This window comes from Odocoileus virginianus, chromosome 9 (assembly GCF_023699985.2).
Source record: "Odocoileus virginianus isolate 20LAN1187 ecotype Illinois chromosome 9, Ovbor_1.2, whole genome shotgun sequence".
NCBI lineage: Eukaryota > Metazoa > Chordata > Mammalia > Artiodactyla > Cervidae > Odocoileus > Odocoileus virginianus.
This window is the reverse complement of record NC_069682.1, coordinates 59206415-59217979: the sequence shown is the minus strand read 5'-3', so window position 1 is coordinate 59217979 and position 11565 is coordinate 59206415. Positions and strand designations below refer to the sequence as shown.

Genomic DNA, 11565 nt, shown 5'->3' with positions numbered 1-11565 from the left:
CCAGGGTTAAAGGTAGGGGGTAGCACTGTCTCTGGCGGCCAGATCCAGAAAAGCGCTTACCAGGAGTGCAGCCTCAGGGCTAGGTAACCGTTTCCCCAGCCCCGGGAGAGAGCAGGTGGTGCGCAGCTCGAGTAACTTCTGCGGTGCAGGGGACTCAGCGAAGGGAAAAGGATAGTTCGGGTTCCTTAAAGAAACAGCCACACACTTTCGAAAAGACTACATGTATTTGGATTTTAGCCCAGCCCTAGCCTAGACTTCCTGAAGCCCCGCCCCAATGCCAATATCCCCGCCCACTCCGTTCTCTGAAGCCCCTCCTACCAGAGCTCTCCCGCCCCAGAAAGGCCCCAGGGTCCCTGGAGCCCCGCCTTTGGAAGCCCGCCCTGAGGCGCGCTCAGCAGGTGGGGTTGAGCACGCGGCAGGAGCAGACACTGCGGAAGAAGCGGCACTGGCAGAAGGCGCACGGGTCGCAGCAGGCGGGCGCTGGAGGCTTGCAGCTGTCGCGGGTGGCCACGCAGGGGGTAGGCGGCGGGGGCCGGGGCCGTGCCACGTTCTTCATGGGAGCCTTTCTCTGCGGGGAAACGCCGGGGCTGCCCGAGCCATCCACGTCCTCCCCACTTGTCCTCACCCCTGCCTGGGAACTCCTCGGACTAGACGTCCCCACCTGCTGTCCACCGCCCGCTCGACTCATGTCCACAGAGCACCCTAGCGGGTACCCGCCTGATTCGCCAACAACACTTAACTGGCTCGGGCCTGGCCTCTTCTCTCCCCACGGGATCCCATTCAGCTGCACGGTTTTTAACTACCATCTTTGTTGTCTTCCCCTTCCAGTGTATCCGCAATCCCTGTTGGTTCTGCCTTCACGGTAGGTCCGGAGTCTAGCCACTTCTTCACTACGGCTGAAACCCTGGGCTTGGCCACTGTCTGCTGCCCTTGACCCCTTACTGTCCAATCTCCAGCGCACAAGGAACTAAGCATCCTCCTTCCCCTCACTTGGATCCCTGAGGCCCTCTGTGGTTTGGCCCGCCTACCACTCCCACTGGTCTTAAACACACTGCCCCACCTGCCCGCCCTCTGTGCACCGAACACAGCAAATGAGTTCCTGTTGCAGGCGCTTTGTTTTGGGGCTTCCTTTCCTGGGGACATTCTTTGCTATGCTGTTCAGTGCAGGCAGCCACCCACCATATGTGGCTGCTGAGTACTTTAAATGTGTCTAGTGCAACTGAGGAACCGGGTTTTCAATTTTTATTTAATTAAAATTTAAAGCTGAAGTAAAATGTTTCTCATTAAAGACAACTACATTGTTTTGTTAGGACTGTATTTCACTAGTGTTAAAAACTGGGCATCGGAATTGAGAGTGTAAAAGTCAAAGACAGCGCAAAACAAGTAAAATATCAATAACTTTTTATGTTGGTTACATATTAAAATAATACTTGGGATCTACTGGGGTAAATAAAATATTAATTGCACCTGTTTTTTTTTTTTCCTTTAAAAAATCTGGCTACTAAAAAAAAATCTGGCTACTAGAATTTTAATTGATATGTGTCTCACATTGCATTTCCATTGAACACTGCAGCTCAAGATTACGGAGTTTCTCAGTCTTTTAAGTGATGCCTCCTTCTGGAGTACTTCCCCTGACCACTTTTCCCTTCCCGCTGTCTCACTCCCTGCTTTCATTCCTTCACAGTGTTTATCATTATCTGAACAGCACTGGTTAACGTGCTGTTCTCCTGTTTCTCCCAGAAGAGTGTAAACTCCATGAGAACAGTTATGTATCTCTCTTGTTCACTACTATATTTCCAGAATCTAGCATGTAAATAGATGTTACAGTTCTGTCAATCATCTGATCTGCTTGTTCACTTTACAGAAGGCTCAAAGAGAACAGGGAACTTTATTGTGATCACAGTGCCACGTCATACCTTCCAATGCCTAGTACAGTATTCCCGGCTCTGTTCACAATGATCTGATCAAATGAGGCACACTAAAATAGGAACACTGTGTATTTCAACAGTGCCTTAATCTAGCATTTCTCAAAGTGTGGGAACCTGTATCATGGTGGTACAATTTTACGCAGTACATGAATATTAAATGACACTGAATCACACAGTGAGAGAGGATTCTTTTTTCAATCTCTTTCAAATGGAAAGGCTCACAACACTTTCTAATCCTTCTTTGTTAATACAGAGAGCAAGTCTCAGATTTAGAACTTTTGGCAAGCAACACCAACCAGCTAGAATTTGCTAACAAGGTTTTATTTTCACTTTACTTATTTTCATGGTTACTTCCAATTTATGCCAAGTGATACTGCTTTTCTATCATGATTATATAGTTTTTTTTTTTTAATTCATTTTTGTTTTTGGCTGTCCTGAATCTGTGTTGCTTCGAGGGCTATTCTCTGGTTGTGGTTAGTGGGGACTACTCTCTAGTTGCAGTGTTTGGGCCTCTCGTTGCAGTGGATTTTCTTGCTGCCTTGTATGGGCTCTAGGGTGCACAGGCTTCAGTAGTTGCAGCTCCCCAGCTCTAGGGTATAGGCTCAATAGTAGTGGCGCATGGGCCAGGTTGCTCTGAGACATGTGGGGCTCTTTCTGACCCAAGGATCCAACCCACGTCTTCTGCATTGGCAGGCGGATTCTTAACCACAGAGCCACCAGGGAAGTCCTGTTACATAGTATTTTTGTTTTTAAGTTTTAAACAAATATTAAATAAGTGGAACTCAGATATGGTAAAAGTTGTAGAAATGGTTCTGAAATGACTGAGGTTTGGGAAACATCGCATTCATCAAAAGAATGAATGACAGTGAAATTTCAGGCAGGGTTTGAGCTAGTTTAGGAAGTTTGAGCTAGTTATTTTAGGCAGGGTTCAAGCTAGTTTAGTTTAGGTACGCAATTTTACTCAGCATCCTGGACCTCAGCTCTTGGTGGTCTGCTTCAGGGCTCGAGCTCAGGAAGGTTTTGGTAGCTTTCAGTTTCTCTGGGGCATGCAACCCTGGAAAATCTTTCATTTACTTCCTAGCCAGAGTTTGGGTGTCTTCCCCCTTTAAGTCCAGTCCCATCCTGACAATGTGAACTCCCAGGCCTACCTTGGAAGGTCTTTTCTTCTTTTCCGCTTCATTTCTGCTGATCTTTTTGGATTTCTTGTTCAGTGCTTCAAAGAGAGACAGAAGGAACAAGGCCATTTTCTGAGGGTCCTTAACTGCAGTGAAGTGGGAGGAGCAGAGAGGGCTCTAGGAAGCCCCAGGGTTGGGGAGAGGATGAAGGTTTGGTTGGATAGATCACATCTTGGGACTTAGGCCAGCAGCTGCTGCAGCCTGGCTGCAGACCTGGAGCCAGAGACAGAGAGCAAAGAGTCCTCTGAAGGAAAGCGAAAGGGAAAATCCAAGAAGGCCCTGGAAAATGGACTCAGTGTCTTGTACAAGGATGGTTTTGTGTTTCCGGTATTCCTATTTCCTATTTCCTATTTCTCAGAGCTTTGGAGCCAGGCAGACCTGATTTGAATCCTGACTCTGCTACATAACAGCTTTGTGGTCTTGGACAACCTACTTAATCTCCTTAAGACTCAGTTTTCTCATATGTAAGTAGGTACTGTAATACCTACCTTGAAGAGTTGTGAGGATAAATGAGGTATGTTTATATAGTGGAAAATCTAACACAGATCAATGTTAATGTGCTCCAGTCCCTTCCCATATATCTAGAATATCCTCTTTTTGAAGTGAGAGGCAAGTCAGTAAGGAATATTAGTTTTGAGCTTAGATTCTGGAGTTAAACAGAACCTAACCCAGAACCTGGGTATGTATTCAGTTCAGTCAGTTCAGTTCAGTCACTCAGTCGTGTCTTAATCTTTGCGACCTATGCACTGTCTCTGCCAGTTACAAACTGTATGTTAGTTACTTAACTTTTCTAACTTTTAATTTACTTAGCTGTGAAATAGGAATAAAAATAGTATTCACTTCAGAGTGCCTATCAGAAAATAAGTATATATGTTATTATAATTATTGTCAGATAAATTCGAACCAGAAATTCTCTAATGCTAGGCTCTAATACCCCTGATATTTTCCTCTGAGCAGTCATTTTCAATTCTCAACCCTGGCATGAAAGAACTAGTTCATCCCAGACTTGGTTATATTCTGAAGAATTTTCTAAAAATTTTACCATTGATAGGAGTTATGTGATTCAGTTTCAGATACACCAAGTTAAACCAAATTCACCAAGTGTCTTGACTTTAGGGTTTCTCAGAGCCTCTAACATGCTAAGCTGCATATTAGATTGGTGAGAGGCACAGCTTTCTTAACCAAATGAGTTAAGGGGCACTTGATTCCTCCAGAATTGTTCTGAGGAATGAGCCCAAAGGAGCTCTGACCGATGGCAATGGATCCTGATAGCGGCTTGGGGATTGTTTGACCCCCTTCAGCCCCTTCTCATGGGCCAGAGCCCAGAGTCTGGGCCCCAGGCCAGCCAGTGGGTAAGACTACTTACCCACAATAGAGACAGAAGGGAAATCCAACAGGTTCATGGAAGAGTTGTTCTTCAGGTTCCTTTCATCTCTGGGCTTTTCCTCAGGTGCCAGGTGGCTGTAGGCAGTGAGGAAGCACAGGCAGGCCAGCAAGGTAACCAGGAGGAGGCGGCTGACGTCCATCCCAGGAGGCCTGAGAGGGACAGAGAAGGCAGTCAGGTGGGCCGGGGTTTCTGGCAAATGCGTGTGCCCTCCTGCTTTCTTTATGTTTCTTTGGGCTGGTGCTCTGACCCCCAGCCCACAGCCCAGTGTCCCAGTGGAGCTGGAGGACCAGCAAGACTTAGGACAGGGAAGGAGAACTCATGAAGGAAAAGGGAGGAAAGGAGAGAGGGGAGAGGAAGAAAGACAAGGAAGGGAGGGAGATTGCAAAGAGAAAAAGAATGCATTGCAGTTGGTCTCTGCCTTCCAGAGGGTGGGGTGCTCTTTTTGTTTCATTTTATAAGTCGGTGGCTCCAGGAGACCCAAGGCCTAAGCAGAATTGTTGATAGGTCCCCAGTAATGCCTCACAGTGGCAGAGGTCTTACTAAAGTACAGAGAACAAGGCTCATGAGTTAAGACTCAAGAGAAGGTGCATGGATAAACGGCTCCTTTGGACAAATGTGTATGTCATTGCATATGCTATATTCTGACATCCAGAGGAAATGAATGCAGGTATGTTTTGTGTCAGAAGGATAGGATGGACCCATTCACATAGGCTAGCTAGATTTATTGATTTATTGCTAGCTTGAGTTTTGATGAAAAAGACAGATCCCAGAGTGGATTTCTTCCCACAAATGTCTTTTTGGCTCAACCAGGGCTCAAAGTTTCAGCATCATCTTATCGTCTCTGAGTGTGGGATCCCCACTCCTCACCTACCCTGTGGAAGTTCTTGCTATCGTATCTGGACTTATTAGTTAGGTGGCGCTAGAGGTGAAAAACCCGCCTGCCAATGTAGGAGATGTAAGAGACTTGGGCTGGGAAGATCCCCTGGAGGAGGAGGGCATGGCAACCCACTCCAGTATTCTTGCCTGAAGAATCCCATGGAAAGGGGAGCCTAGAGAGCTCCAGTCCGTAGGGTTTCAAACAGTCAGACATGACTGAAGTGACTTAGAACACACTCGAGCCAATATATTCCCTTTATTTTCTTAAGCTTTTTTTTTAATGTGAACTATTTTAAAACCCTTTATTTGTAATAATATTGCTTCTGTTTTATGCTTTGGTTTTGGGATGGGGAGCATGTAAGATCTTAGCTCAAACTCACACCCCTGCATTGGAACGGCGGGGGGGGGGGTCTTAACCACTGGACCACCAGGGAAGCCCCCCCTTTATTGTTTTAAACTAGTATGAGTGGAGTTTTCTGTTACTCTCAACTCAGGGCATTCTAAAGGATACTTTCCCTTGTAAATAGTCTTGTTGTTACATTTTCAGGTGTAAAGTTAGATTCTAAAGCAAAAATCGCAAAGTACAAAGTTTCTCCAGCTAGCAAATGATGGAATTTGTTTTTAAAATTTCACGCTGGAATAAGTAATTGGCTTGCCTTTAGGGATCATATTGTATGAAAAAAAATCTTTTTCTTTGAACACCAGGATCACCATCAGCATAATGAAAGGTTTATACTATGAGAGGTGTATAGGAACTGAGACCAACTGAGGGAAAAGCATATCTGCAGCTCCCAATTCTGGAGTGGCTGTCTCCTTATTGCAGAGCAGGGGCTCTCTGGATAGGAGGTTGATCAGAATCGCATGCATATTTATTTATTTTTAAAATGTAGTTATTTTGGCTGTGCTGGGTTTTCTTTGCTGCACACAGGCTTTCTCTAGTTGTGTGAGCAGGGGCTTCTCTTCGATGTGGTGCACAAGCTTCTCATTGCAGTGGCTTCTCGTTGCAGAGCCCAGGCTCTAGGCATGTGGGCTCAGTAGTGGTGCACAGGCTTAGTGGCTCCATGGCATATGGAATCTGCCTGGACCAGGAATCAAACCCATGTCCCCTGCACTGGCAGGTGGATTCTTATCCACTGTGCCAGCAGGGAAAGCCTCACATCATCTCGCCTGCATATTTAAATTGCTTCTCTCCCCTCTCTCACTCACTCACTAAGTATATATGGTTGAGTTTGCATAAGTTAACTGCGAGCATGATCTGGCTTCACTATGTTTTCTATCTTTGTCGAATCACCACCCTCCACAGTCAAGAATGTTGGTTTTAATTTTTGACTCTTTCTTTCTTGATCTTTACATCCGATCTCTTACCAAATTTTACTTTATGCTCTCTTTAAATTATCTCATATTTTCCACTTCCTCTTCACTCCAGCCCATACCTTCTTCTCAGTGGAACTACTTACACTACTCCTCCATCAGGAGGCCTTTGCTCTGGCTTCAACAACATTATCTACTCTGAGCTCCCCCAATCACATTTCTCCTTCCTCCAGGACCCAGCTCAATGCCAGCTTTGGCACATTTCTCTCAGTTTCAGGTCAGCCCCAACGGTTCTCTCCCTTTTCTGGACTCTTCCAGGTCTTAAATTCAATACCATTAGTATTTCATTGTTCTTCAAGTGTTCATGTGGGTCATCTCATCAGTTAGACTTGGTTCTTTGTTTCAAGAGCCTCACGGTCGCCTCCCAGCTGCTGTAGTTCTGCTGTCATACCCACCTATTCCAGTTTGCCTCTCTGCCTGTTTTAGATGCCTCTTGAATTCTAAATTCGTGGCCAACCAAAAGGTTCTTCTAGCCCAGTTCAGTCTAACGAGAGCCATCAGGGTTGCCTGGGATGGCTAGTTGGTTAGGACTGAGGAAAGCTACATTTGAACGATTTCTTCCATTCCTCCTTCCTTCTCAAATCCTGAGCCATCTCTTCCTCGTAGGACTCCCTTCTCTCTCTGATGCTGCTGCTGGGCTCTTAGCTTGGAGAGTAGTTTCCTTCTCTCTTGTTCCCCACATCCAATCAATCAGTCATTTGAGTTCTAGTGATTTTCATTCCTCCCATTTCTCACAACCATTTCTCCCTCCCTTTCCATTCCTTCTGTCCCGAGTGGTCTAGTTCCTCCCACTGGGTCTTCCATAAGCGCCTCCTCATTAGCCTTGACTCTAGAACATATATCCAGATTAAGCTTCCTTATAAATAAAGCCCCATTTCCTTTCATTCATTCATTCATAGATACATATTCATTCATCTTGTTGATAGGGACAGAGTAAAGGGACAAAAAGCTTCCCTAGTAGCTCAGCTGATAAAGAATCTGCCTACAATGCCGGAGACCCCAGTTTGATTCCTGGGTTGGGAAGATCCACTAGAGAAGGGATAGACCACCTACTCCAGTACTCTTGGGGTTCCCTGGTGGCTCAGCTGGTAAAGAATCCACCTGCAATGCAGGAGACCTGGGTTTGATCCCTGGATTGGGAAGATCCCCTGGAGAAGGAAATGTCTACCTACTCCAGTATTCTGACCTGGAGAATTCCAAGCACTGTATGGTCCATGGGGTCGCAAAGAGTCAGACACGACTGAGCAACTTTCACAAAGGGACAAAACGGGTCATTAAATAGTTAATTCCACTAGGGGATTGTAAGTAGAAAAAATAGGGGAGACCACTGTATTACTCAGATTTAAAAAATCAGGTTTGCTTAACCACAAAACCAACCAGGCTTGCTTAGCAACAGAACCATTGTATGAGACATGCCCACAAACACTTAAACAATGGTGGCATGAGACATCTTGTCCAGTGAGCTCAATAAGTTAATGATTCCCTAGGACATGCTCTCTGCGCACATGAAAAACAATAATTTGTGGACCTAGCTTGGCCATGTAGGAACAAGAAAATTCTCTTGTTCAACCTAGAGGAGGAGTTGACAATGGAAGGATGATGTCTATTCAAGAAAAGGAAATTTCTTCTCCGTCTCCCTACTTTTACTTTGATTATAAAACTGCAGCCCACTAAATTCTTGGAGTATGGCACCCTGTCACCCCCTGGTTTATAAGCCTCATAAGCATCCTATTCAAATAAATGATTTCTTAATCTGCCACTTTGCCTCTTCCTGAATTCTTTCTGCACTGAAACATAAAGGACTGTGGTACCAGAGCTCTTCGGAACCCCCCAGAATGATACCAAATGCTTTCATAGTGAAAATTATTAGTTAAGTACCTACTATAAACCAGTGCTATGCTAGATTTTTGGGTTACAGTAGTGATCAAGATACAAAATGATGCCTGTCCTTGCAGAGCTTAGATTCTATCAGGGATGGCTGACAAGTTAAATAAGTTATTCTAATAAAGCTTTTGCCACAGGAAACCTCAACTAGTGCATAGACTTAGGGAAGATCTCAGAGCAAATTGCACTGAAGCTGAGAACATAGGGCTGATTTGGATTTATGTGTGCTGGAGAAGAGAGTGAAAGTGGTGCTGGCAGTGTTGCAGACACTGAGAATCATGTACAAGCATGAAGGTCTAAAGGCAAGAGAGGATGGTGCATTTCAGGAACTAGAAAAGATCAGTAAATAAATAAATATAACAGGAGATGGAGGCAGGGCCCAGATCATGACAGGACTTCTAAACCATGATAAGGAGTTTGGACAGTATCTTCAAGACAATGGAAAATGAATGAAGACTTTTGAATAGGAGGAGAGACTTAATCAGATTTGCATTGTAGAAAGATTTCTCCAGGAGCTGGTGATGGACAGGGAGGCCTGGCGTGCTGTGGTTCATGGGGTCACAAAGAGTCAGACATGACTGAGCGACTGAACTGAACTGAACTGAAGATTCTTCTGACTGGGGTGTGGAGATGGAAGGGACAGGACTGAGAGGAGGAAAACCAATTAAGAGGCTGCTGCTGGATTCCAGGCAATGTCATTCCTCTAGAGGGGTTACCCTCATTACCAAAGGAAATACATACTACATAGCCTCAGAGAAGGACCAGAGTCCTCCCCAAGCTACCTTCCACATTCCTTCCCAGTTTTATCTTTTCTTATAGGAAGTATATACCCTAGCCAGGCTTAGCTACCTCCTGGTCCCCATACAAAGCTCCACCTTTACCATTTCTTACGCCTGACCACTTCTGACCTAAGAACAGTACTTAGCTTGTTACACAAGCATTTATTTACTTATCACTGAAGCTGAATCTGTGGCCTTTAGTGACTGCAGTATTCATTTACTCTTTCCATATTTTGTGTAGCATTTGTATGATCTTCAAGCTAAGAATGGTTTTGACATTTGTAAAGTGTTCTATTAAAAAATAAAAAAACAACAGGAAATTCCCTGATAGTCCAGTGGTTAGGACTCTGTGATTTCACTGCTGAAGGCCAGGGTTCAGTCCGTGGTTGGGGAACTAAGATCCTGCAAGCCTTGATAAGTGTCCAAACAACAACAAGAGACCCTATGTGGTCCATAAAGCATAGAACATTTAGTATCTAGCCTTTCACAGAAAAAGTTTGCTGACCCTATCTAGAAAGTGAGACTCACAAGAGGTTGTTAAGCAAGCATGAAAGATCTCACATGACACAAAGAAGATCCCATGTGCTGCAACGAAGACCTGACACAGATAAATAAATAAATATTAAAAAAAATAATACTGAGAATTCCTGCATTGAAGTGAAAGGATAGTTGGGAAATGTGGCTTAGAAAAGAAGTGACTGGAGTTTGGGGGAGATTAACTGAGATCCAATGTGCATCACTTCCTCTGAACACCAGATAATGCAGGAATTATCACCATCACAGCAACCAGCAGTTCTAATATACTAGCCACTGCACAACAGGCAGGAAGGAGAAGTCACCAGATACCATCTCTAGACTAATTCAGGTTATAGTGAATTCCAAGGTTTAATTTTTTAAAGTTTCCTTTGTTGTACAAGCAACTCTTAAGGAATAAACTGAAAATACAGTTTCTTAGAATCTATAAAACCAGACTGAGCCTGGGAAGGGTGAAGTCTCAGTGGAATTAATCTTATTTGTGTATTTGTGGGAGAGGGTAAGAACCAATATTCTTTGTACCAATCCTGTAAGAGATTGTATATTCTAAATATAATATACATCCATAATACCAAGGTGTATTATGATCCTTGGGGTCAGATTTTCTTTTCTTTTTTTTTTAATTCAGGATTTTGTGGATTTTAGAAAAACAATATCTTCTATATACCATATTAAACCACATATACGGGGTCTAGAAGCACCCATTATAAATATATTGATGCTTCTGAAGCAAAATGGTGTGAATATACAAAGGATAAACGAAGTCTGAGAATTTATTTGCATCAGTTCAGGACAGATTTTGTTGCCAAATGAGTTAGCAAAGGAAAAAAAACTTAACAGTTTTCAGAGTTGGGGGACTTTGCCATTTCAGGCAATGGGTTAGGAACCTATACAAAGCCTTGGTGCTATGAATCCTCAACAGGGAACACACACTCCATCTGTTAATACAGGATCGTAATGCTGACAGCAGTGACCTGTGCAATTGCTTTTCTTAAGAGTAATCTGTCCTTCCACTCTGTAGTAGTGAAGAATGCTCTTTGATCGGTGGTATCACTGATGGCAATTCTCCCTCTTAAACTCACCACCTGCTTTAAGTTACTGCTTAGGACTGAAGATGAGTGGATATAAAGAATCCAGAAAGGGGAGTGAGGTTTCTTGGATATACCTGCCATTTAAGAGACTGTGTGCACCCTCAGCTCATCTGGGCCTCTGCTTTGTCTGTGAAACAAGAGGAGAGAACTATATGACCCAGTACACATTGCGAGGCACAGAGTACAACTTGAATACAGATTTGTTTAATGGATGAAAGAATGGAAAGACCTTTCTATTTTAACATTCTATGAATCCATAATTTCTAATTCCTGCTTCCTGAACTTTGGGGAGTTTAAGTAGTCACACAGAGAAGGATTTTGTAAATGCCACTTGTGTACCCTTAAGAGCTGAGGGATTTATAAATGCATTAGTGTGACTGTATCTGATTAAAGTCTAGAAAAGAGGTCATGAGAAGTCATGGCTAAATGTGAGTGGTGTATACACCTCAGGAGTGTTGATCTGTGTTTGTGCATGTGTGTGTGCACACACTTGAGTACTAATGTGTAAGGGTTGATTGAGGGGCTATGGGAGACATCAGT

At 44.0% G+C, this 11565-nt stretch overlaps 1 protein-coding gene and 1 long non-coding RNA gene across 3 annotated transcripts in view; one reads left to right on the top strand and one right to left on the bottom strand.

Moving 5' to 3' along the window:
* Window positions 1–205: 205 nt before the first annotated feature.
* Window positions 206–11565, bottom strand: part of ASIP (agouti signaling protein) — a 116332-nt gene continuing 104972 nt past the window's right edge. For both annotated transcript variants that reach the window (XM_070472549.1, XM_070472550.1), the window contains 3 exons: window positions 4470–4639; window positions 3077–3141; window positions 206–568 (listed from right to left, as the gene is read on the bottom strand). In XM_070472549.1, the coding sequence (XP_070328650.1) occupies window positions 392–568; window positions 3077–3141; window positions 4470–4629 (402 nt within the window). In that variant the 5' untranslated portion in view covers window positions 4630–4639 and the 3' untranslated portion in view covers window positions 206–391. The remainder of the gene's footprint in view (window positions 569–3076; window positions 3142–4469; window positions 4640–11565) is intronic.
* On the top strand, window positions 431–1466 carry LOC139036752 (uncharacterized). The gene is made up of 2 exons (XR_011489608.1): window positions 431–518; window positions 829–1466. It is a non-coding gene; the product is annotated as an uncharacterized lncRNA (long non-coding RNA).